At 43.5% G+C, this 26,051-nt stretch overlaps 2 protein-coding genes across 5 annotated transcripts in view; one reads left to right on the top strand and one right to left on the bottom strand.

Annotated features, from left to right (window-relative positions):
• CLCN1 (chloride voltage-gated channel 1) overlaps positions 1-12,939 on the top strand; it is a 65,732-nt gene extending 52,793 nt beyond the window's left edge. For 2 of the 3 annotated variants that reach the window (XM_075438844.1, XM_075438837.1), the window contains exons 14-23: positions 1,323-1,433; positions 1,564-1,777; positions 2,781-2,914; positions 3,428-3,654; positions 3,776-3,881; positions 5,559-5,641; positions 6,390-6,425; positions 7,067-7,171; positions 9,039-9,125; positions 9,598-12,939. In XM_075438844.1, the coding sequence (XP_075294959.1) occupies positions 1,323-1,433; positions 1,564-1,777; positions 2,781-2,914; positions 3,428-3,654; positions 3,776-3,881; positions 5,559-5,641; positions 6,390-6,425; positions 7,067-7,171; positions 9,039-9,125; positions 9,598-9,996 (1,502 nt within the window). In that variant the 3' untranslated portion in view covers positions 9,997-12,939. Of the gene's footprint in view, positions 1-1,322; positions 1,434-1,563; positions 1,778-2,780; positions 2,915-3,427; positions 3,655-3,775; positions 3,882-5,558; positions 5,642-6,389; positions 6,426-7,066; positions 7,172-9,038; positions 9,126-9,597 lie in introns of those variants that run through there. The other variant, XM_075438851.1, reaches the window with a different exon arrangement.
• A 2,566-nt stretch (positions 12,940-15,505) lies between these two features.
• FAM131B (family with sequence similarity 131 member B) overlaps positions 15,506-26,051 on the bottom strand; it is a 42,885-nt gene continuing 32,339 nt past the window's right edge. For both annotated transcript variants that reach the window (XM_075438827.1, XM_075438817.1), the window contains exon 7: positions 15,506-25,611. In XM_075438827.1, the coding sequence (XP_075294942.1) occupies positions 25,067-25,611 (545 nt within the window). In that variant the 3' untranslated portion in view covers positions 15,506-25,066. The remainder of the gene's footprint in view (positions 25,612-26,051) is intronic.

The raw sequence follows: 26,051 nt of genomic DNA, 5'->3' as shown, positions 1-26,051 counted from the left end.
ATCTACAGAGAAACTTTCATCCTACAATTAGTAGTAGTTGCTCTTTCTGCCCCTGAAGGCCAGCTAGAAGAGATAACCTCAAAACTAGTACCTGCAATGTAATCCACCACTTACTCATTTCCTCTGATTGAAATACGGTAACATACAGGAGTTCATTGTTTTTCAACTGGTTTTAATTCCAAGACCGAAAAATAAAAAGAATATGATGCTAATGTTAAGAAAGAGAGGCTATGTTAGACTAAAGTATACAAGCTCACGAAGTTCAGCATTAAGTACCCACAGCTCTTAAATGAAATGTTGTCCACTGAGGGCCTCTGGGTTCTGACAGGCAGCAACTGAACATGAGTCAGTAACGTGCCCTTGCAGTGATGAAGGCAAACCACAAATAAGGCTGTATAAGGAACAGCCTAGCGACCAAGGGAAAGAGATTGGTTATTTCCCTGCATTCAGCATTTTGGACACAATCCTGGAATATTGTGCCATTTTGTGTCCACCAGTGCAAGAGATTTTGACAAAGTGCAATGAGTCCAGTGGGGGCCACTGAGATTGTTGGGGAACTGGAGCACAAAACAAACAAGGAGAGCCTGAAGAAGTTGGGTTTGTTCGTCCTGCAGAAGAGAAGGCCAAGAGGGGATCTAACTGCAGCTTTCACCACCTAATGCAGCAGGGGACAGAGAGGATAGAAAGACTCCTCTTAGAGACACATAGTACATAGGAGGTAAAGGCACAAGTTGCAACAGGGGAAATTCTGATGGGACGTAAGAAAAAATTTGTTTCCTTGGTTACGTTGCTCAGCAAGGCTGGAGAATCTGCATCCTTGCAGACTTTTAAAGCTTGTCTGGACAAGGCCCTGTGTGACTTGATCTCATTTCAAAATTAGCCCCGTTGTGAGCAGGGGTCAGAACAAGAACTCCAAAAGTCTCTTCCCACCTAAACTCTTCTGTAAGCTGTGATTCTAGTGCTTGGACATTCAGAGAATGAGTGTGTGAAGGGCCTCAACTGTGATCTGGACTAACATTGTACATATTCTGAAAATATTTCCTCCTACCTGGGAAGCATAAATACCACTGTGCCTGGTGTGCCTAAGTGGAACAACGAGAGGTCAACTGTATTTACATATCTTAGTACCTTTCTCTCCTCTTGGAGTCTAACGTCTATATTTTGTAACTAAGAACTACTCTTTAGTCTCTAGTGTCATTTTAATGTAAGTTTTCATTTTGTTTCTGTTAGAAAATGCTCAAATGATTGCCCAGCACAGCTGCACGGCACAGACTGGGTGTTCCTTCAATGTTAATTCCATAATTCTCAGTGATATTTTCTAGGTGCTGCGTTTGGGCGTCTTATTGGGGAAATCATGGCATCACTTTTTCCCAATGGGATCCTTTTTGATGGTATTGTTTATCAAATCTTACCTGGAGGGTATGCTGTCATTGGTGAGTCTCTACGTCTTTATTTCTTTTTGCCTGGTCCCATCCCCATGACTTTCCTGGTTGACATGACATGCTGTTTCTACATGACAGTCATCTTCTCTCCCCTATTCCTTTTCCACCCTACCTGGGAAAGGTGCAGCAGCTCTGACAGGAGCGGTGAGCCACACTGTCTCCACTGCTGTGATCTGCTTCGAGCTGACAGGTCAGATCTCTCACATCCTCCCCATGATGGTGGCTGTCATTCTTGCCAACATGGTGGCCCAGAGTCTGCAGCCCAGCCTCTATGATAGCATCATCCAGGTGAAGAAGTTGCCCTACCTGCCAGATCTGGGCTGGAATCAAATAAGGTATAGTGGTAAAACAGAGGTGAGGGTGGGAAGTGGCAAAGAAATAAAGCAGAAAAGTATGAGAACATGAGAGAATAAAAGGTCATGAAAAGCAGATAGTACTACAAAGAAAATAAAAAGGCGGAATAGGCCTGGAGCAAGAAAAAACAAGTGGTGGAGTAGAATTTGGGTGCATATAAAGAAATGGAGAAAAGTCATCTTCTTTTTTTCACTGCAAGCACAGGTTTGAATAATCTGCAATGTTACTGAATTTGTATTAATATTACCAAATTGCTTCAGTTTAAAAATTTAAAAATCGAATGTCTCATTTCCATTTCTTTTGTGAATTCAGTGGGGTTTGGTTTTTTTCCTTCAGCAAAAGTTTGAAATATCATTTTATTTGGATATTTTGCTTAAAACAACATTCAGTTATTCATATACATTTCTTCCTCTCTCTGGTATTTATAATATACATAGGTATGTATATATAAAACATCTATACATATATGTATATATATGTGTATATTTTTATGGTGAGGGGTAATGAAGTGGAATACAACTCTAATGAAAATCCAGTTAATCTGTGTTAATTCTAGTGATAGGACAAGGGGGAATGGCTCTAAACTAAAAGAGGGCAGATTTAGATTAGATATTAGGAAGAAATTCTTCACCATGAGTTAAACACTGGAACAGGTTGCCCAGAGAAGCTGTGGATGCCCCCTCCCTGGAAGTGTTCAAGGCCAGGTTGGATGGAGCTCTGAGCAACCTGGTCTAGTGGAAGATGTCCCTGCTCACAGCAGGGGGGTTGGAACCAGATGATCTTTAAGGTCCCTTCCAACCCAAACCATCTATGATAAATATTCTATGATAAAAGTCTTCTTTGGTTACTCTCACAGAAGATTATTTAACAACTGTATTAAGAATGCTTTTTAAAAAGTGGTCATTTATATATTTCTTTAAGGAATTTCTCTGCTAGACATGTTTAGTATGCTAACTCTTCACCTTATTGTCCATAAATTCACAGCAAATACAATATCTTTGTGGAGGATATTATGGTCCAAGATGTGAAATTTGTTTCTTCCAACTGTAAATACCGAGACTTGCAAACTCTACTCCAAAGCACCACTGTTAAGACGTTGCCTTTGGTGGACTCACCAGGTAAGCAATGTGGAGAAACTGATCCTTCCTGAAGACTGCCTCAGCTTAAAGAGCCAAAGAAACTAGCTTTCAGATTACGTGCTGTGAAGGAGACCGTGTGACCCACTACATTAAAAAAAATCATCCTAAAAATCTTGCGCTGTGGATGATGTAGGTTGGAAGGCTGTTTCAGCTAGTCAGACAGGTAAGCTGGAGTGCGGGCAGTGAAACAGATAAAGCAGGTAAGGGAGGTATGGGACAAGTTTGTGGACTGAACTGTGACAACAGGGAGGGATCTTGCATAAGTGAAGAACCTGCTTCTGACGTAATGCTGAGCAGTGGCACGGCTCGGGGCTGGTGAGCTCGCAGTGTATTTGCAGCAGCTAGCAGGGCTGGTCAATGACTCTCATCCAGCTCTAGGTAGTACGAGTCCAAGCACTCTGAAGAGGCTGGGGAGAGGAAGGGGCAGTGCATGGCAGGGGACATTCAAAACCTTGAAATGGCTGAACGGCTTCTCTGTTCTGTGTTACGCAGAGAGCATGATCCTTCTGGGCTCTATAGAGCGATCTGAACTGCAGGATCTCCTCCAGAGGCACATAAGCCCAGAACGGCGACGGCTCCTCAACAAAGAAATGCAGCAGAAGCTGTCTGAGGCACCCTATGATGGGCACAGCAAGGGGCCGTGGGCAACCCTGCCAAAGCTGAAACACGAATCTTTTGCTTATGTTGATGAGGATGAGGATACAGATGAGAAAGGAGAGGTGAGGGAGAGGAGTAGAGAGACTGCAACACAGAGACTGCTTAAGAAGCAGTAAGGCATTTGGAGAGGCTGAGAAAGAAATGACACAGGATGGACCTTATTTTCTCTCCTTTCTGTAACAGCTGCCTCGGCCTCCAAGTCCCACTGCCAGTTACCCAGAGGAGCCCAATGGCCCAACAGGTCCTCTTAAGCAAATGTCTGAAACTTTGGAGCCACAGCAGCTCCCAGGTATGGTAACTTCTGGCATGCCTCAGCCACATCCTAGCCAGCTTGTGGAAGCTTTCATGCTAACTGTGTACCTGCCTGTGCGAGGTGCTGATTTCTCAGAGACTGAGAGAAGGAGCTTTCTCTGCTGTCTCTGTACTGAAGGTACTTTGTTAATGCACCTCAACATCAGTGTAACCTACCTGGAAACATCTTCTGCTCGTGATCTCTCAGAGAGCGTGGCAAAAGTGGGCCAGCTCAGGCTACTCTCTGTCAGTACTCCCTATGCTATCCTTCGCCATAGCATCTCCTCAGACATTTTCTGGAGAGTCTGCGAGGAAGGGTCCCATCTCTTACCTCCTTCACCCTAGGAATGAATTTCCCTGGGAAAAGCAGCTCAACGTCTGTACTTGTTTTTTGAGTAGCTTAGGCTGTTGCTCAGCCATCTCCAAAACCGAACAGCTCCTCCCTTGGACACACAACTCTTTGTTTCAGCTACATTAATATGATGGACAAATACTGATATATTGTGTTCTTTGAGTGCCACCCCAGCCTATATTAGCTTTGCTTCCCAGGCTGTACTCATAGCTCATTTCTGATTCATACATCGTATATATTTGATGCAGGATGATGGGGATTCTTTTTTTCCTTTATGTGTCTTGAAATATGCAGAGAGTAAGCACAGAGGTGTAGCCCAGTCTTGAGAATGAATACAGAGGATAGGGCTCTGGCTCATGCTTTTATGCACCCAAAGGTTAGCGTGTCATATAGGATATAGCACATTCTGGTTCCTTAACACCATTCACGTATGAGTAAGCCTCTAAGGCACAGGAGAATCCACTTTATGCTTCCAGGGCAGCCATCCACCTTCCTTACCAATCAGAAGAAGCATCGCATCAAAACAAGGACTGTGCGTGAGGCATTTTACTTCAAGCTAGTACTGTGTGATCCCGTAGTGATAAGAGGAAGTGGAGCAGGGGTGACTTCACAAGGCTTTCTCTGCCATAATTTTTAGTTTGGCTTACAGCTGTCATTTTTTCTGAGACCAGCCTTCCTCCACGGCCTTGTCCACTTTGTAACAGCACCAAACCCTTCTCACCCTCTTTGCTGATTCCTGACTGTCCTCCCTGGGAGAATAATTCTGCAGTCTTTTTCATTCCCACCATGACACTGCTGGCACAACCCACGGACTTCTCATCCCTTTGAACTTGTCACATTCAGGCTGTTGATAAATTTTGTCTTCAAAGTAGTTTCCAAATTCTCACCTGCCCTTTCCATACTCCTCCTCCAAACCACATTCTCTTTGTGGACTGCAGAGACCTCTAGTCACAGCAGTTTATCCCTTCTATCAGATTGTTTGCTGTGTTAGTAGTCTTGCTTCTGGTTTGGCTTTTTTTGTTTTTTTTTTTTCTTCAGGGACACTAATCTATGAATATTATCTGCAAGGGCTACTTTGTAATGGTTTGTTTCCTCTCCTTGAGGAAAAGATATGACATGGGAATACTTACTGTGCATGTCGCAGACACCATCTTACAAACTGAATGCTAGATTGTGACTGGGCCAGCCCTGCCATATACCATATACTATATCCCTCATATTATTTCCCAGCCTGCCCTGGGCAAGGAGATGGGCATGGGGCTTTGCATTTTTGTCGCTCACTTGTTATTCTCTCTTATCCATGTGTTTGTTTTCATCCTCCAGGCACCTTCAGGAGTTTGAGGCAACTCATCCAGCAGCTCTTGTGCCGTTACAACCGTCCACTTCAAACAGAGAGTGCCGTCCAGGTGAGGGATACAGAGTGCCTAGTAGTACCCTGAAGAGGGAAGGGAATGCAATGGAAATAGAACCTACTACTCAGAGCCATTCAGCATTTGGCCAAAGTGTGGACACTCATATGGTCCTGAACTCTGACAGCATCAGTGGGGAAGTCTCTCCAAGGAGAAAGGGTGTGATTACTGTCAAGGAGTGTGCATCTTCCTAAAGAGCCATCTATGCTCAGGTGTCAAGGCCACCATCATGACTGAGTGTGGGCGTCTTTTTATCAGTGAATAGTTTAATGCTATTTAGGCTAACTGGAATCAAGTGCAGTTCGATTCCATTTGGCAAACAGTTTTGGCCAGAAAAAAAAACAAAAAATGCTTTTGCCTTGTGCTACGTTAGATGCCCTTGGGTGTCTGCACAGGGTTGGTGGATATCATACAGAGCCTATGGGAGACCCATCCACTCCAGGGCAGTGGTTGGACCCCATGTGGGATATCTGAGAGCATCTAAAGCAGTACTAGATGACCATGTTTAGGCACCTGAATTTCTCTACCAGCATTCCATAGCCAATCTTCATTAGCAAGGAAGCACAGGAAGTACAGAGTACACCTTATAATGTATGAGTATCAAGAAAACCTAAACACTCCATAATATACTGTTTGGAACAAAAAGGGGACTGCATAGGGTGAGGAGGCTGTGCAAATGTTTGATTTCTGTAGTCTGTGAATCTATGGGTTCTTTGTCTGTCCTGAACAGTGTTTTCTCGTGCAGGAGCCAGTGGAAGTTGACACAATGAGGCCGGAAGAGGTACGACTGGGTGAAGAAAGGGAGTGACATTGAGTGCTTTTTTTGCCCATTTCCTATCACTTGCAATACTTCCTGAACTCCAACAACCTCTGTGATTGCCACATACAGAAATAACTAAGGCCATTTTCTTCTCAGAGTTGCACAGTGGGCAAGTCTCACCCAGTAAGAGAAGAGATTGTTCTGCTAGATGTGCTGAGTAAGGCTCTGACTGATCTAACTTTGAAGTCAGCCCTGCTGTGAGCAGGATTTTGGACTAGACACCTCCACAGGTGCCCCCTCACCTAAACCTTTCTGTGGGTCTATGTTCCTTCATCTTTTACACAAAGGAACTATTCTCTTGCAATGACAAGGAGAAGATGCACTCAGAAAGGAAAGCTAAGATGTTCACTCGCTCTTTAAGGAGGAACGAGCAAAACCTCACCTTCTCAGAAAACCTCTGAGGTATTGGAATTGCTGTTTCCATAGACTTGACATCTGGCAAGGAAGGCATGAGAAACCTGAGGCATATGACATAATGGGCGAGACGAATGATCTACATAGGAAGGAAGAAGCATTAAGAGGAGAATGGGACTAGTTTGGGTACACAAGACAGCAACGCTGATGATTACTGTAAGAGTGATTCCTCTTCTTTCCTGTGTCAGATAGATGCTTGGGAACAGGAGGAGCTGAACAAGAACGTGTGCTTTGACAGCTGCCGCATAGACCCTTCCCCTTTCCAACTGGTGGAGAGAACTTCCCTGCACAAGGTGGGTGCAGATGTCTCTCTGAGGCATACACTGTTTTTCTCCACGCTATCATTGCAAATTTAGTCTATGACTTATTTATTCTCCTTGTATTAACCTACAATTGCTATCACCAACTACTTACACATCCAGCTACAGAAGTCAGTTTGTTCCTATAACCTTCTGTGTGTACCTCCAATCTCCTGCAAAAATGAAAGACTACATGATAAGAAGTTTTAGTACATTTATTAAAATAGCTTTTGGACACCACATAGGATTTTCCAGCCACTGCATTAGCAGAAGCACTGTATGCCTTGCTGCTGGGGGCATTACACTGAGATTTACACCCTGCTTTGTCAGTGTGCAGCACTGGAATGAGTACTCCTGGATTTCTCAGGGTGTTTCTGTCAGGGTGTAGAGTGTTCCTCAGTGCATGAGAAAAGTTGCTGGAAACCACCCTATATCATAGGCTCTTCATTGACCTGAAGCACAAGGAAAGAGGAAGCTGGATCACCAACTTCTAGAGTTAGCACAGGATGACTGGGAATAAAAGCACTCATTATGTAAGTATATCAGGAGTAGAAGAGGACTGGGAAATGGAAATGGAACACAGTCTACTGAAGCAAAAGTGCACAGTGCATCTTTCTATCAATATTCATTTAACACGAACGGTGAGAATCTGCCTTGCACAAAATTAATTAATTACTGTTATCAAAGGGGAAAGATCTCAGCCTTGAGCAAAATAAGAATAGGTTAGCATATACTTAAGATGAGTCTGGTGTTTTCTAAAGGGCTGGCTGAAGTAATCTGAAAACCACTAGCACTTATCTTTGAGAATATAGGGATTACAAGAAATCATACCTGAAGACTGCAAATGGGGAAAGTTTCAAACCTCGCGTTAAAAATGAGCAAATGAGAAACTCTGAAATAACGGATAAGTCAACATCAGTCAGATGCACAAAAATGCAGGAATAAATAATCAAACTATGTGAGGTATGCTTAGTTAGAGCTAAATGTGAGGCAACAGAAAGAATATCACGGTTTATCATGATGAAAATGTCTTTATCCTGAGAAATGAGGTTTTCCCTAGTTTACACTTCAACATGACATTCACTGTCTCATGTAATGTTAAAAAAAAAAGGCAAACACCAGCTGTGAAAGAATGACTTCATGTGAGTCACAGGTAGACTCCAGCTAGGGCTCAGCTTAAAACACCCGGAGGCTGGAAATACCCCATAGATGAGCACTGAGAATGCTGAAAGTTTTAGAAAGCCTGGTCTATGGAGAACAGTAAAATAATGGGGCATGTTTGCACCAAAGAAAAGACGACTGATAGCAGTGTGATATCTGTCTTTTTAAGACGGTTTTGTAGGAGAAAGGGATTAACTTGTTCTCAGTATTCCCACTCCACTGGATAAGCAGCAACAAGCTTAAGTTTTGACAGGAAATATTCTGGAACAGGAATAAAGAAATTTTCTAGTGTTAAGGCAAGTACTGGAATAAATAATCTAAGCAGGTTCTAACTTTGAACATTACTATATGATAGTCTAATTTCCAGCATCAAAATGAAATAGGATCTGCATAAGTCCCCAAATGCACAGAGTGTTGCATGTGAATCTCCATTTGCTAGATGGAGGATGGGAGTGACCTTGAGGATGTGCTCTCCATCAGCGACACACTCCCAACTATGGCTGCACAGCAGAATGACCAAAGGGTAGTATTTGCTAGCTACAAAAAGAGCAGGGATGAGGTAGTTTCTCACTGGAATGACTAGGGCCTTGTGTGCCTTTGTGATTCCCATCTCTAAATCCCAAGTCCCAGTTCTAGCACCAAGTATCATGTTACCAGTTTCCAAAGTCCCTGAAATGATCTTTTGTGGTTTTGCTCATAGACGCATACGTTGTTCTCGTTACTGGGCCTCACCCATGCCTATGTAACCAGTATGGGGAAGCTGAGGGGAGTGCTGGCTTTGGAAGAGGTAAGTGCAGATCCTTTTGTCTCCTCCTAATCAACTGCAGATGTCCTGTGGATCGTTGCAGTCACTTACGCGTGCTGGAGGATCCAGCTGGGAATATATATAACTGTGATTGCTACATTTTCAGTCCAGTGTTGATTTCTGAGTCAACCCTTTGGAAGCCGTGTAGAGGAATGACTTTCAGAGGAGGCAGCAGGTGTTGTTTACAGGGATGTTAGATGGTTCGTCCTTTTCATGAACACAGGACTCTTAACTGAGCGGCTGTTACTGTCTCTGAAAGTGGCATGGAATTTGTTATTTACTGTGGAATGAAAAATTATACCACCAGTGTAAAAGATGATCTCCACAGGCCCCAGAGGTAGAGCTGTGACTCTCTGTGATCCCTTTACCTGGGACAGTAGATGAACTTCTGCTGGGTAGGGCTGGGTCAGCCTCCCTTTCATCCACTTTCTCTAAGCTTTTTCTCTTCTCTTAGCTCCAGAAGGCAATAGAGGGCTCCACACGCTCTGGGGTTCGCCTCCGCCCACCCCTTGCCAGCTTCCGCGATACCAACCGGAATTCCATCAGCAGCGAGAAGGTCAGCCAGGCCACTCAGGTGTGGAGCCGGCAGGACGACTGCACGGTGGCAGCACAGCCAGCAGCAGACTTGGACACAGAGAGCCCACTGCCTCCCTGCTCACACTCCCCCCAGCCCTCACACTTGCATGAAGATGGGGAAGTCCCGTGCTCTACTTATGCCACTGATACTGAGTTGGAGGAGATGGAGCTGACAGGGCGAGTTGCTGAAAACATCTCGGACATCCTCAAAGACATAAGCCTGCGCTCCACTGACCTGGATGAGGATGAAGATGAGGATGAGGATGTCCCCTTATAGCTGATGTGAGAGGAGTAGTCCATCACACTCTTCAGTTGAGCCAGTCTTCTTGTGTTTGCTCCTCAGAGAGAAGCTTTTGGATGTTCTTTGCAATCCCCACAGAGGATTGATTCAGCTGGGAGAAGGGGCATCGGACTGACCCTTTCTTCTGCTGCTTCCTTTCCGTGCAAAGACGATTAGGCTGTTGGACTATACGGGTGTGTGCAGGAGTCAGACGCAGACTGCAAGGCAGCTAAGGGCAGGCTCATAAAGCTTAAGCTTCTGCCATGTCTACATAACACAGCAGAAGGGATTGTAAAAGGACATGAGTACTGCTGGACGCAGTCAGGATGCTCTGGGTCAATCTGCCACGTGGGAAGTGGAGAAGGAGCTGCTCTTCTCATTCTCCATTGGTATCATCCTTCCAGTCACACCTGGCCTGCATGCACCAATGTAAACACAGCCAGACCTCCAGCCTAGGCATATTGCTGCTTCTGACTACAGTCCTGTCCATGTTGCTGCAGCTCGTTTTCGCTAGCTGTTATCTTGCACCCCCCCAAACATTCCCATGTAAAACATTTTTCCTCTTTCTCAATTTTTATTCTGGGATTTTCCTGGATGGGGGCACAGTTAGGAGAGTCTCCTCTGTTCTTTAGCCGAGCCATGCCCCAAAACTGGTGGGAGGAAAATATTCAGTCTATGTCTCATGTCTTGAACTCACCCAGGGCTCTAAGCAAAGCACTGGAAGGGAGGAAAGCCTCTTTGTTTTCCCATCATCTCTGGAATTTTTAAATAGAATGGGAAAATCTTAAGTAGGGGCATCCTCAGTGTTGGAGGGAGAGGAGTAAAACAGCATGTATGCACCTGTATTTCAAGTACTTGTGTTTGTCTCTCTGAATCACTGTTCACAATTTTTACAAAGTTATAGTCTTAAAATATAAGAACTCAAAAAAAAATAAAGAAAGGAATGTTAGCAGGCTGCCAAGAAATATAGCAGAGGGAAGCCACATTTTCTACACTTTGAAAACAGGTTTCTCTCTGAAAACTCCTGCTCTCTTTCCTAGTAATTCTACCCTGCCTACTTTCCACATATTTCTGCATACCTCAGATCTGAGAATTCCAGCTCTCACTTTTGCCAGCTTGATTCCATTGTGACTAACAGCAAAGACCTCAACTCTTGTCTGCAGCATCCCTCTCTATTCCAGTTCTAAATCTGGAGCAGATCTTGACCTGTATCTTGCAAAAAGATGTCTTGTCAGTTCGTGTCATGCATGCAGAACCTTAGCATCCAAAGATAAGATGCTGCTTCGTTTAACGCACTGTCCTTGTGAGGTTTTCTCAGTAAATAGGCAAAAAATCAAATTCTGTGTATTCTGCAGCTTTTCTCTAACATTCTTCTTTCTATCATATTTTTGGTGGGTCATGGCACTTGGATGCAGTCCCAAGCTGCCATTGGATGTTTCCACTTAGCAGCAACAGAGAAGAAATCCAGGCTCTGAGAATATGTTCTTGGGGGTATTCTCCCGGATGTGGGGCCACAACCCCTTTCCGGATATTAGTAAAGCATTACGTAACTCAAGGTGACCAGTTTCATAAGCTGTCTCAGGAGCAAGTACAAAATATGGCTACCTCTAAACCAGTCTCCCTAGGAAAATTCTCTGCTGGCTTTAATTCCAGTGACTGACCTTGCACCAATTCCTCTCTTATGCTCGTAAGTGGGAGAGTCTGTCACAAGCTTATAGTAGAGGGAAATCTCCCCAGCTAGTCTGTTGAAGGAGAGATTTATTTTTGTTGTCTGGAATTCAGAGCCCACTAACTCTCTGTTGTCTTTGATTCCCCTCTATAAGCTAAGTGGGGACAGCCTTTCCCTGCCAAAGTGATCCTCAGTCCTCCAAGGGTCACCCTGCCCTTGTGAGAAGACAGTAGTGATCTGAGGGCAAGTCTCCTGCGCACACCAGATGCTTGCCTCCACACCATAGGGTTGTGGCACATTTCTGGCTGCCAGTCATTAGCACATAGCCTCCCTGCTACCTTTGTGTCACCTTCCCCTGCCTGCAGAGAAGAGGCAGAACAACTGCTATTTTTTCTCAGAGAACTATGATAATCCTTTGAATAAGCAGTGGAGAAAGGATGTTCCTGTTAAAAATCCATAAATGTGCAGTGAGTGGCAACACTCTGAGACCAAATCTGATCTGAGGGTCCACACACCCTCAGGAAGGACAAGTTTCTCCAAGTCAGCCCCAGCCTTAGTACTAGCAAGTACAGACTTACACTTTGCAGCTTGGCCAAATGCTCGCACTGAGACAGATGAGACAAGGAGAAACTTTGAGGCTGGAGTCAGTACACCTCCCCCTCCTCTCCCCCGAATACAGATACATGTTCTGCCCCAGTCCCACACTTCTCCTACGGTGTGTTACAGAAGAACTGGGATCTGACTGGCTGAGAAAGCAGATGGAGTCTAAATCAAAGCCAGAGAGTGTGTGAGTCATGACAGACAGATTGCGAGCTGGGGGAGATGAAGCTGGAACAAAAATGATCACTTGGAGAGGCCTCAGGAGCTCAGAGTAAGACACAAGCTAACCTGGAAAGTTTCTTGAGGTTTGTCACCTGAGGGTACAAGAGCACACACACGTGTGCCCACACATGCGCATACACACGTCTCTTCATTCCTATTGCCTTTAGCTGTCTCAGAGTTACCGTGAGGAGCTGGACTGCTCTCTGTGGGGAAGAAGAATGGTGGATGTTGTTACTGCTGTTCTTTGGAGGCATTACTCCAGATCCAGCCCAGGTATGCCCCCACCCTTTGAGCAGAAGCAGCATTCATCTGCACCATTTTCTCACCTGGGAAAAAGTAGGTATACATGAATGTGTATAAGGAGCCAGAAGGGGACAAAAAACATACTGCAAAGATGGTTTGCGATGGCTGAAGATGTTTCCACTTCCATTTTACCAATAAAATCTTCAGTGAGCTGATGCTGAGTACTTTAGTAGGTGTGAAACGTGCAGTAAATTGAGACTGAACCTTTGTCAAGAGAACTGTAAGCTTGCATTCTCTCAGGCAATCCCAGTATGCCCCCTCAAAGTTTAAACTTGAAACCTTTGTCCAGCAAACAAAGTCACACTGATCTGTCACCTGAAAACCTGCATCTCTCATACTATCCAAGTAGCACAGACTTGGCTACCTACGCACAAAAATAATTTTTTCCCTAACCCAAAATATCCCCAGAATTTGTATCAGCACCGAGGCCTTCCTGTTCAGCTAGAAAGTCAAAGCTCAGATCTGCCCCCAAAAATCCAAGCACAAGCCTTGAAAAATAAGAAGCTCTGAGGCTGTTTTGAACCACAGAAGCTTGCTTTTCTCCTAAATAGCATGTGCAGTTACTTAGAATTGTTGTTTTAGGTAGATGCATGTTACACCAAGCTTGCCACTACTATTCAAAGCACTAAAATAGAGCTGATCTTGTTCAGCATTTTCAACTCCAAGCATCTGCTGAACTACATTTGGTACCCAACACATAAGGATATACTCTGAGAAGTGGAAAAATCTCCATCAGAGCAGAAAATTTTGGGAAAACACCACCACCAACAAGAACAAACCAAAAAAAAAACCAACCTAAAAAGTATCCTTTGACCTTACATCTTTAAGATAAATGTAGTCTTAATCTCAACTAATTGCCAGTTTTACTGATATTCATTTAACAAAGGCAAGAAGTTATCTATTAATTTAGCAAAAAGTTGAACCCTTCCTTTTACATGGCGTTTAAATGTGAAAGCAGAAGTCTTGTTTTTAAACTCATCAATATAAAGAAGTGAAAAAATAAGGAAGACTTAAGATTGACAAGACAACAGATAGGGCTTTGGGTAGTTATGACAAGGCTAAGAGACTTGGTCGTGATTCAGATGCAGAAAAAAACACACAGAGATGGACTACTGGACAAAAATTTGTCTGAACAATGTAACTTTTTTTGGTCAGCAAACTATTTCAGACTAAAAAAAATCTAGTTTGCTAACCCTATGGACAAAACCAGTTAGTACAAGCAGGAACAGAGAGACAGACAGAATCAAGAGTTCATAAAAAATAACTCCCTCCCTCTCCCCAGTTATGCAAACACTGCAAAGAAGTGTGTGTTTTGTGGCCAAAGGGTACAAGACAGGGCAATAACCAGCTAAGCAAGTGAAGATCCCTCTTTGCCAAATTAGTCCAACCCCAGGAAGGGTATAATTAAAAACACACTATTAAAAATACTGTCACAACAAGCACTAAGTTGTTCATGGCCACATAAGCAAGGATCTGGGCACAGCTCTCATAACAATTTAGTCAACACTGGAGACCAATAATTAATATTTCTTCACAAAAGCCATGCCTGAGCATTATTAGTATTCTCAGAGAAAAACTTTTTTTATCATAAGACATGCAAAACTTTTAAGGCTTTATTTGTGAGAGGCAAGCTTAAACTGGTCCTGACTGTAAACCGCAAACTCTCACTGTGTGTGTCCCCCATACCGGACAGACAACCTTGCGCACGTGTACTCACAGACAGAGACATCACCTTTTTCAAATCACAGGTGCACAATAGTGGATAGCTCTGCAACTGAGTTGCCTGTGCTTTGAGCCACATCTCCATCTCCCTCAGCTTGCTGGAAGTCAGTAAGTCCTGCTGCAGCCTCACAGCACTGAGGACGCTGCTGTGGACACTGCTGGGATTAGTGTGCTCGCTAAACGAAGCCAGTCTCGGCCAAACCTATTACTAGTTCCAGCACGAGCCTTTCGAATGAGCATTTGCTGACACCCCAGCAGTTTCAGTGTGCTACTTGTGCACACCTCTTCTGCTCTGTAGTAAAAAGTTACTGAAATGTATCTATCCAACTTGAAGGACTGCTCCTGATATGGAGGACAAAGTATGTTGAGGAAAAGTCCAGTAGCAAATTTATAAAGGAAACAGAATGTAGAGAAATGAAAATGTGAATTGCCTGCTTTATATGAACAACAATCTAAAAGCTGCTAGTATCTGGCTATTTACTGAATAGCTACTTACTTCGTTTGAAGAACAGAAGGTAAAAATACGAGACCTACTGAGATATATTCAGAATTACCGTCACACAAACTCAAGTTAGAAGCTTTTCAGCTTTTCCACACAGAAACAAGTGCAAAAGACAGTAATGGAAGGTTTATGAGGAATACATTTGCCAAAAAATATTCATCTGCTTTTTTCACCCCCTCAAACTTCTGTAGTGCACTTATGCAAATGGGCGGTGAAAAGAAATGGGAGCTGTGTGCTGGCTGGATTATGAGCAAACATGTCACAAAATCTTATGCTTAAATCAAATTGGCAGTTTCTTTGGCACAGAAGATATGAACTGTCTGAGGGACTGCATAGAAAATACCCTTGCAGCTCGCAATGTGCAGAGCTAGTGAGGTGTGCAGCAAGAATGGTCTTATGCCCTTTTTATTTATTATCTTCATTAGTGACTTGAAAAAGGAAGTAACATATCAGAGCTTGTAAGACAGTAACATGAGAAAAACATATGGTAGATTTGCCATCTAGACTAAACAGAGAAATAAGCAGAAAGTGGAGATCAGAGACCAAAGCAGATACCACAGAATGAAGTTCACACTAGGGCTAAGCAGCTAAATCCAGAGAAGACGTACGTAACTGAGGGATAAATCTGTTCTAGTATGATGGTAAAAGAGTTCTGTTAGGCGAAGCATTCAGCAGCTGGACACCGTCTTTGTAGCATAATGTGAAATTAAGAAAAAGAGACATGTTTCCTATGCAGAGGTACAGCTTCCAGGCCCAGCGATATATTTTCCCAGGGACGCAAGTCTTAAACATACATGGAATAACTGATTTAATTTAACACACTACTTTTCAAAAAACACAGAGGCCATTTGGAAAAAAGAAAAAACAACAGGAGTGAGTACTAAGGGACTTACAGGATTGACCAAAAAAAAAACCAAACCCAAAATCCTAATGGAGTTATGTGTGTTTTATGTAAGTTGCAATTAATTATATGAACATAATTATGCAGACATACATACCAAGGGGTGAGTGGGAATCAATTCAGTAGCGAAGGCAGGTAAACTGGAAGGAAGCAGATTAACTTCAAATAGAATACAGAAAGCAAAGATCAGCTAAATAGCCCTGATTGTGAAATACACTATGCCTGAAGCAGGGCAAGTGACACTGCCTAGCCTCTGTAAGAACCAGCGAAAGATTGTATCTTTTATGTCTAGAACTTAAAATTCCCATATGATAAACAAAGCACTACTGGAGCTGGCCTAATGTCCTAAATCAGAAGCTGATGATACAGCAATGTTGGAAGTGCAGAGATGGTCCTTTCCCTCTGGGTCAACCAATTCCCCAGCCTGCTCTGAGGACAGCAGGCCGAGAAGCACCGATTGAAAACCGGGATGTGAAACCAGAGTCTTGCTACTCAGTGCCTTTTACAGCCTCAGCATCAGATGACTCCTTGTGTCCTAAGCTGCTGTTGTGAAACTTCTGTCAAACTCTGTACCAGAGGTGTCTGCACATCACCAATATCAGGACAGGACTTATATGTATCATCCAGAAACTGTGGTTTCAGTGGAACAGGAAAACTCACTCTATGATAAACTAGAAGGTCCTGTCAATGTGATGCTGTCTATCATCAAATCTGTCACAATGGCCTGAGATTTGTGTCATGGTAGCCACAGGCACACATAAGATTTTAGCACTGCATAGTCGAACATGTGACATTCTTATCTTCTGAATGAGAAATAGTGTGTCATATGTTTACTACTCTGGGATGCTTCTCCAAGCCACCGTGGATCCTTTTCAGTGTTCTGCATCAGACTATCTCATCGAGACCCACCCCTTCTTCCTCTGATCCTCCTTCCTCAGACGCAACTCCCCTGGAACCAATCCCACAGAAATAAAACACTTCCACCAGCCAGGATGGCAAGACCACATTCTGTTTAATAACAACTCCATAAAGGGCTGTACATGCTATTTTGAGCTACCTCCCCTCCTTTACTGTGGTTGCTGCCACATACAGGCATGGAGGTGTATAGTGCCATACAGTTTCCTAAGTCTATATGTAGTGTGTGTACATGTATGTATGTGGTTGTACATGTATGTATTTATATATATCTTTGTAGAAGTGTTACCTCATAAGTCACATTATCAAAACATGCGAAGTATATCCAACAAAAATTTTCAGGCAAACATGTTTTGGAGCTGGAAGACCAAAGGCAAATCAGACTCAGTTATTAAGGGCTAGTGTGGGACAAGGTAAGGGTGAAAGCTTTCAATAGTGGGTCCCTTTCCCTTTTTGTTTTTTACTTCCATTCAGTACTTTCCCCCCAAACATTAATGCACCCCTGTAAACACTAGCTTGAAAGAATACACATAATGACCATGCATCTTCCCCCTACAGAAAATGTGTACAGGCTCGGGGGAAAAATTAACCTCCATTAAAAAAAACCCTCCGTTGTCCCATGCTTACACTAAAGCAGTTTCAGATACTGAGAATACAACATTTGAAAACCCAAGCCTTTAGTTACTTTTAAACATGCTTCAGGAAGCCATTCCGCATGCCACCCCTCAGACTCCCATCCACCACGCTTCTGTCTCCCAAATCTTCAGTCTGTACCCTCTCATATCTGAAAAGAGCTGAAACAAGAGAAATCCTGTCCCCTGTAAAATTACTTTTGAGTCCCAGTTTTATAGTGTAGGGATTCCCGGAGACCTCCAATCATGCACAACATCCACAAATCAGAGAAGAAAAATTGAAGCCAAACAAGAATATATACCTGCAAAACAGCTTCTGGCTTGCTACATTGCTCACACATGCAGTATCTGAAAAGAAGGGAAGTCCACCTGTACTTGTACCATGGGAGCTTGGCAGAGCTCTGGAAGAAGGTTCTTAACCTTTTGACATCCAACTCACGACTGGATTTCCATGCCCAATGAAAATGAATCCAGAAGGCCGCTGAATTTGGACTGGATGCCTTTATCTTATTAGAAGTAAATCTTGGTGCACAGTCTTGTCTCCATAATGGAGAAAAGCCTTTTTAGATGTTTTTGTCTTGCTAGCATGGACATTCGATCCCTTATTGGAAAGCAAAAACAAGACTAGGTTTCAGAGGGCATTTAGAATCTCCCCAGTCAAAGGAAGTGAGGAAGAGCCTCAGAAGTATTCTTTCCACAGAACACTGCAATCCCTCTCTTCCTAGAAGACAGCAGCTACTACTCATCAGTAGGTAAGCCCTGTCCATGGCAGGGGGGCTGGAACTAGATGACATTTAAGGTCCCTTCCAACCCGCACCATTCTATGATTCTATGATGTCTACACTGAGAATATTCTTGAACAAGTATCTCTACAGTTTTAGTAAACATACTCTTTCTCAGAGAGTTCTGGCTTGACAATGTGTATCTGCACTGGAAAAATATATCACATATTTTCTTTTGCGCAGACCAACACTGACAATCATAGAGCTGCTTTTGATTTCCAAGGAAAAGATAACACTTTGTTCTGCCTATGCTGGAGAAAAATGTCAGTGCAAGGATGCAAATAGACCCTAATGTTCGAAGTGTAGGTCGTCCATGTCCATTTGTTGACATAATAACTATTTGTCTTCACCTAGGTAATTCACGAAGCTGGCTGGGCTGCTGAGAGAGCACAGTGTCCCCAACAGCCTTGCCCAGGCTCCACGACACATTCCAAGACAAGGACGGACATTCGCCTGGCACCAATCTCCAGCTGTTCTCTTCTGCCCCTGTGCAGGTTCACTACTACTTAGCCTGGGAAAAGCCTATGATACAAAAGAGGCACCTGACATTGACTTTACAGCTTGCATTCATATTTGACACTGTGCTTTAGTGACTGTGGGCTGTGCTACACATACATTTAGTTCTAATAGGCACTAATTTACTCATATTTTCCCTGCTTATTTTTCCTTTCCCTGAGCCATGGCATAGAAATCTTTCCCTGTCAGATTGCTACAGGAGAGGGGAATCAAAAATGAGGCTGTTACTTATTTATATTTTTCTAGATGTAAGAGCACCAGATGCTGATAGTCTCTGTATTAGAATGGGGTTTTTTTTCTTTCGTTTCTTTTCCTTGTTCTTTTGGAAAAAGACAAACAGTTTAAGGGAAATACCAGATGGTTTCGAGTTGTCTGAACAAAGAACATGGGAATTTCCATCTGGGAGAAATTAGAAGAGCGAGCTTAGGCTATGCCAACATTGCCCTGCTCTCCACAACACTTAGAGGTGGATTTTAGTTTGTTTCTTTTTCTAGGCAATTACCTATACAGCAGTTATGGGAAACTGAGATAAATTTAGATATTTTGGGATTCCAATGAGAAAAGAACTCACATTAACTTCATTTGGAAAATGACTGTTTTATTTGGTGTATTTCTTATATGATTCCCTGGAAGAATTAAGCATATTGTGAACTGTTTTTCACAGATGATGAAAATAAAGCCAGTAGGTGCCCCAACTCTGGAAGATCTCTTTCCTATCACTCTGTCTTCCAGAATGTAGTGCGGCTTGGACTAAGGAGTACGATAAGCTGCACCAGTCCTGGAGCTACAGTTATACTTAAGCCCATTCTGCCTGGAGTCTGCCATGAAGCATCCTACCTGTGTTGTGTAAACGTAAGACTTCAAACTATTCTTTATCTTCTTTATCTTTTTCCCAAGCCTTCCTCTTAATGTCTTTCCCTCTCTGGCTAGACTTCTCCTTGCTATTGCACAGAGCACACATAGCTGTCCACAAGCCTGTCCTGTTGCACACTACCCTGCCTCACCACCATACCTCATACCTCTGTCAAATGAAGAGAACAGTCTCCTTCTCTCCAGTTCTTTGAGCCTACAACTAATATTTTTCAGTTGTTGTTGTTGTACACAGTACATCATGCACAGACTCTGCCTAGGTGTGAAGTGCCATTCTGGATCTCACACTAGACTGGAACTGGCTTAAAGATAGGGATAAACCTCACCTCCAACAGCTGTGCTTCACTCCTGCACAAGGCTTTGACTCCTGCAATTACAGGAGAAGACATTGGTGTAATCACCGAGTGCACGTGAGATTTGTGCATGCTAATTTTATTAATTCCATGCATATATCAAGTTACTCATCTCCTCCTGCCCAATTGGAAGGGATTATCTCAAAAGAGCCTGTGGAAAGGGAGGGAATAATGAGGGAAATAACACGACATTAAATAACAACAAAAACCAAATGAAGTAAGAGCATACTAGAAATTCTAAGGAAAACACTAGGGAGAGAAGGGGGGACTATCCGTTCCCTGGTACCCTAGCTGTGTTTATTTTTCTCAGACAGATATTTCACAATTAGCTTAAGCTAATTTAAGTTGCATCTGCAACCAAAGAAATACTCTTCAATGTGACCATCTGCGTATTTGACCAGCCCTCAGTGATGCTTGCCTCACCAAGTGAAACAATACAAGGAGCTGATCCCACTGAAACCCTTATTTTTACAGGGGGCTGGGTTAGCTTTCAGTGGGGCCAGTTCCCGAGCAGCCAAGTGAGTGTTAGCATTGGTGCTTCTTAGGCAGCAGAAGTATACGGCTGGTGGTGACGGAAGGGAGGAGGCATGACAGCTCCTTTTAGCAGCTTAGACTCATCATGAAGATGCCATTTCAAACTGCACTTTCACAGTTTCCCTAACCAACCTGATACAAAGGCCAGCTGCTGACAATAGTGTTCTCCTCTCCCTCTGCTCACAGCTGTTCTTTCTTCACTTTCATAGGAGGATAAAAGTGCACTGGCTTGCTGTGGGGTCAGCTGTGCATCAGCATCTGCACTAGGATCGTGGGAGGTGAGCACAGAGCAGAGGGCTGCTTCCTTCACAGCAGCTCACCATTTGATCAGCTCAGAGGTGCAGTTAAACTCTGTGCTCTGCTGCAAGCCTATTATGAAAGGTGATGTTAAATTTTTAAGGAGGAAAAGCAAGTGGGTGACTTGTCAGCAACTTCCCAGAAGAAGAAGATGATTCAGAGGCACAGAAACTGAAAGAAGCAGATTGACTTCTCCATCCCAGAGCCTGAGGTAACGGAGGTGAAGAGAACTCAGAAGGCTGTAAAGAAAGCTGAAGATTTATTTAAAAGAAAAGCTTAGGAAATAGTGTAACTGATCAGATATGATCAATCATGGGAAAAGGATGAAGAGAGAATTTTCTTGCAGTGGAACCTGAGATATTTTTCCATTAGGGTCACTTGTGATTAAGCTTTCATTTGTGTTCAGCACAATAACTTCAACAAGTTCCTGTTGAAGACAAAGGCTGGGGGGGAAAGATGGGAATCTTCTACCTCCACTACTTCAAGAAAATTCAAAATTTTTATGTAGTGCAGCTCTGCTCTACAAAGGATTCATGTAAATGAACAGCAGGGCTCAGTTTCTTAGTAACCGTAGACCAGGGATACTGAGCTTACCTTTCCTTCTTATTTTCAGCCTCACAAATTCAGTTTGGGCTCTGAATATTTGGCTGGACTCTCTCCAACTCATCCCTCCTCACCAGGAGAAAGGAATTGCAAGCCAAATTTTGCTCACAGAGCACCTGTGCCATCCATATGCTTGAATAGGTGTAGCTATATAATAATGGCTTTTCTGGGAAATGTACAGTAGGTTCCAGGTTTCTCTCTCTGATATTGGACACTCACAAGCAGCAGGCCTGTTACATAAGAACAGACCAGGTTATACAAACCATTTTCCACTTTCTAAGAGATTCAAACTGCCTTTCCAGTTCAGCTCAGGATGCTCACTCAGGTCGCGAAGGTTGATGGGCAGACCTGACCCCTCCTGTCAAGCTCCTGGCAACTGCAAGGACAAATACATGTCTCTTTTGGATTGTGCAAAGGTCAGGGAAAATAGCCTTTTTCTTTTTCTTTTTTTTTTTTCAGAAAAAGGCTGAAATTTTATTATTCACAGAAAGTCAATACCTTTATGAAGAAGTTTTATAGAATTTAGTAAGTTTGAAAGTCTATCTAGAGAGTAGCCTTCAAACCAGCCAGAATTCATAGAGAAAGAGAGCGTATCTACAGGTTTCTAGAGATCAGGTTATGGAATTATACAGCAGGATATAATTCTCTATCCCATTCCATAGGTTAGAAAACTCTACAGACAGGTTTTCTTTTCCTACTGAAATCCATAGAATTTTCTAAGGTAATTTTTTTTCACACTTTTTCCCATGCAGATAATTCCCTGTCACTGCCTTGTATGGAGACCATGTACATCTTTTAGACATCGATCAGACATCTTAGTAAATGTATCACATGTCCACATTAAAGGAAAAAGAAGCCCTGGACAAGCTGACCCACTTGTCCCAATCCTGTAAACAGCACAGAGGGATCATTCGAAGCTACTCTGAAAGTTACCAAAAACATCCAGATTGGTCCTGGAGAGGCACGTGGGAACAAAACGGTTTGGACAAAAAGCAACAAGCCACCCAAATCTTCTCCCACAAAGGAACATACTCAACCAGTATTGTTTCCCTAAAGGCTTTTTAAAAAAGAAATAAGAAAAAACCTAAGACTTACTCATTAGTCATCTGCTGAGGTGCTCTTGGCACTTGTCCTGTCTCCCTGTTCTGGTTAGTGTGATTTCCTAGGCCCTGCTCCATGGCTAGACCCAAAACAGTTCAGGACAATGAGCTAGCACTGGCCCTACAAGAACTGTAGGAGATCATCTTTATCAAGCTCTCCTGCCCAGGGGAGGTTATAACCTGAATGTGTAAACATCTTTAAAGAGACATTGAAAGGTCATCATTCAGGAGAAGAGCCACCTCCTTAAAGAGATGTAAGCAAGCCCAAGTAAATGGGCAAAAAAAGCTGGTCACAAAATTTTTCATCTCTTACCTACACCAAATTACCAGTTTTACTTAAATATCCTAAAGGTCTTTCCTTTAGAGGTGCAATGGAGAGAGAAGACAGATCCACTTGAAGTGGACTTGGCTGGAAAGACGTGGGCATTCACAGAGGAGACCCTCTTCATGCAGCTGCCTGTGTCAGTGGGAGAAAGCCGAGTGGGGTAAAGTTCTACCTGAGAGTCCTATTCGTACTTTTCATAATTCCTGGAGATAATCTGCTTTGCTTGCCAGGAGCTGTCTGAATTCTGACACTTGATGACATTACTTCAGTCACATTTTATTCCCTTCAGACATTCTTCCCTGCAAATATGCTGCATCTAAACCTGAATTGGGAAAGAAGTATATATCATCTTCCTGTCATACAAAAAATACACCAAGCTTGAAGAGGAGGCAAAGAAGAGACAAATGTATCCTAAATTAAACAGAGTAGATATGAGTCAGTGAGAAAGAGTTGCCCCTGGGACATTGTGGCAGTGTCCAGGCAAATTCCTTTCTCTAGCTCATCAGATCTAGCATCTGATCTAAGCCCATGCTTTGCTGATGCTTCCTTGCAAGAGGTATTGCAATTAAAACTCAGCACTTGGGTAAATCTCTGCTGGTTCTGTTCAGACCACCAGCAAAACCAGTAGCATTGTACAATGTTTCCTTTTGCTTTTCCTCCTGTTTATTTTCTGGTGAGACCTTGAGAGGAGACAGTTTGTTTAATTTCCTTTCAAAACCTCTCCCCCCAAAAAGGTCTGTAGAAACATGCAAGGAACTGCAAGAGCCGATTCGCCCCAATTAATGAACCATATTTTTTTAACAAGAAAACCCCAGAACTCGTACAAATAGGGAAAATTCCTGAAATCAGCTTTCTCCACTCCTAGAAAAGAGATGGGAGGTAAAGCAAACACACCAAGTACTGAGCATTATTTACACTGCTTGAGGGTACGAAAATAAAAGCAGAAAATATAGGCAGGAAGAAGAAAGAAACAGGAGGACAAAACTTCCTCTCACTCCCTTTCCTCCAGCTACATTTGGCACTGAAGAAGGTGCGGCAGAAATGGGAAAGGTGCAGTATTTCTGCTAAGTGATGACTGGAGTACAGGCCTTTCACACTATTAACCGCTTTGACTGGAACACTTACCCAGCAATATAAAAAGATTAAAAAAACCAAAAACTCGAAACTTCAATGTAAACTGGATATCTGTGATCTCATAGCTGTACACGCTGTTCCTGGATCTGCTGCCTACTCTCTGGATCTCCCCACACTGCTGGCAAGGGAAAAGACAGAAGGATACAGCAGCAGCACCAGCATGGACATGTTCTCAAGCCCCCTGCAAGAATCAGCTTTTTATGACTGTCTCCATAGCTGAAAATGTCCGTTCCACTGGCATCCAGTGCCCCATGCCAAAAGGACACACCACTCTTGCCAGCTCCTGGGAAGGTAGAAATGTCAAAGAGAGAAACAAATAAATGAAAGATTAGAAAGAGACCAAAGCCTGAATATCTGAGTGCAGGGTTAGATTCATATCTGCATCCATTCTTCCACGACACAGCAGAGCTGTGCCCACAGAGCCACCCCATTGGTACTGCAGCACAGCCTGTGCCCATGGAGCGCAGTTTCTATCCATCGAGGCTACAATTTCATACCAAGGTGGTACTGAGGATCTGGTTACACAGAAAATCTTTCATCTCAGTACAGTCAGTATCGAACACAGCCTTATCCTCTGTATAAGCCACAATCACAATACTAGTGCAATCTACATTTGTAAAGCCATATCTTCATTTTAAACCAGTTTATATTCATCTATTATATCAAAGGGGACCGTGTCCACAGAGCAACATCCATTCTGCCAAGACGGATTCTAGCCACATAGCCGCTCCCTATACCAAGCCTTTCTCATCAGCCACATCCCCAGTACCAGAAGAGTTTGTATCCACAGTCAAGACTTTGTATTAAAAAGACTTACAAATGATTTACCAATCCAGATCTCTGCAAGCACCTCACATGTGTTGCCCAGAGCAATGAAAATTAAAACTGTATGTCCATGGTGGAGGGGAAGAAGAGGTCTTCATGTGTCAATCACTTTGACATTTCCCTCTTGTTTAAAAAAATAAATGTCAGGAATGGAAGGTATGTCTGCTAGGAAGTATGGGGAGCTGGAGAGAAGAATCCCTGTCAATTCATTCCTTGCCACCCCTCTCTTTGTTCAGCAGTGATGAGAACATCACAGAAAGCATCAGTTGTTTGTTTCTCCCTCTTCCTCATCAAAAGACTGCACCCCAGAGGAGGTGACATCTGAGACTTTGCGGCTCAGTGCAGCATGTTCCATCTCCTCTCGAGGAGACAGTGATTCCAGGTCCCGGCACACTGCATCATCCTCCTCTGGAGAGGGCTTCTTGTTTAGGAGAGGAGCCTTCTCCAGCCGTGGGTTCCCTTCATCCTCAATGTGGTCCTCCATGTATGTGCTGGACTCAGCCCCACCCCCACTCTGAGCAGTCTGCAAGGGCCACACGTGGACCAGCCCCGTGCTCTGGATGAAGTTCTGCTCCTGCCGCTGTTGCTGCAGCTGTTGCTGCTGGAGAAGGCTGTTCTGAATCAAAATGCTTTCCTGAAGGTTTGTCTGGGACTCGTCAAAATTCTGGCCTAAGTAGGAGCCGGTTGCTGGGGAAGCAATGAGGGACTGGTCACTGGTCTCCCAGGCGTCGGACGAACCTAAGCAATACATGCCCTGCGAGACGTAGGAATGAGGCCAGCTGTCATACTGCGTCTGGGCCATATGCTCTGCAAGTAAAGGAGGGAAACAACACACAGTTAGACACCTTCTCTAGGCCGAGCTGGCTCACTCAGATAGACAGCTGGAGTGGCTGTGCGTGGCACTGTACGGCACAGGGTAGATAGATAAGTCCTTTAGAGGGGAGGAGGGTGAAGAGAAAAGACAGTTCTAGGCAGCAGGTAGATGAACTTGATTATACCTACAACTGACTGCAAGAGCTGGTAGCTTTCCACAGTTGTGCCCTAAAAAGACAAAGGAACTGGGCTTTGGAGCCTCTCTGTTGAGATTAGACTCCTTGGAAAGTTCCACAAAAAGGTGATGCCTCTGTTAGATCCCAAACCCAAAAACTGAGCCTACAGAATAAAACAGGGTAGAGGGAAAGAGAGCAACACGACAACAAGAGCAGGAAAGGGGTGTTTCAAGATTAGCAAGAGGCACTGGAACTAAC

Source organism: Opisthocomus hoazin, chromosome 1, assembly GCF_030867145.1.
Source record: "Opisthocomus hoazin isolate bOpiHoa1 chromosome 1, bOpiHoa1.hap1, whole genome shotgun sequence".
In the NCBI taxonomy this organism is placed as follows: Eukaryota; Metazoa; Chordata; class Aves; order Opisthocomiformes; family Opisthocomidae; genus Opisthocomus; species Opisthocomus hoazin.
Note: the sequence above shows the minus strand (reverse complement) of the source record. Positions and strands in the feature narration are given on the sequence as shown.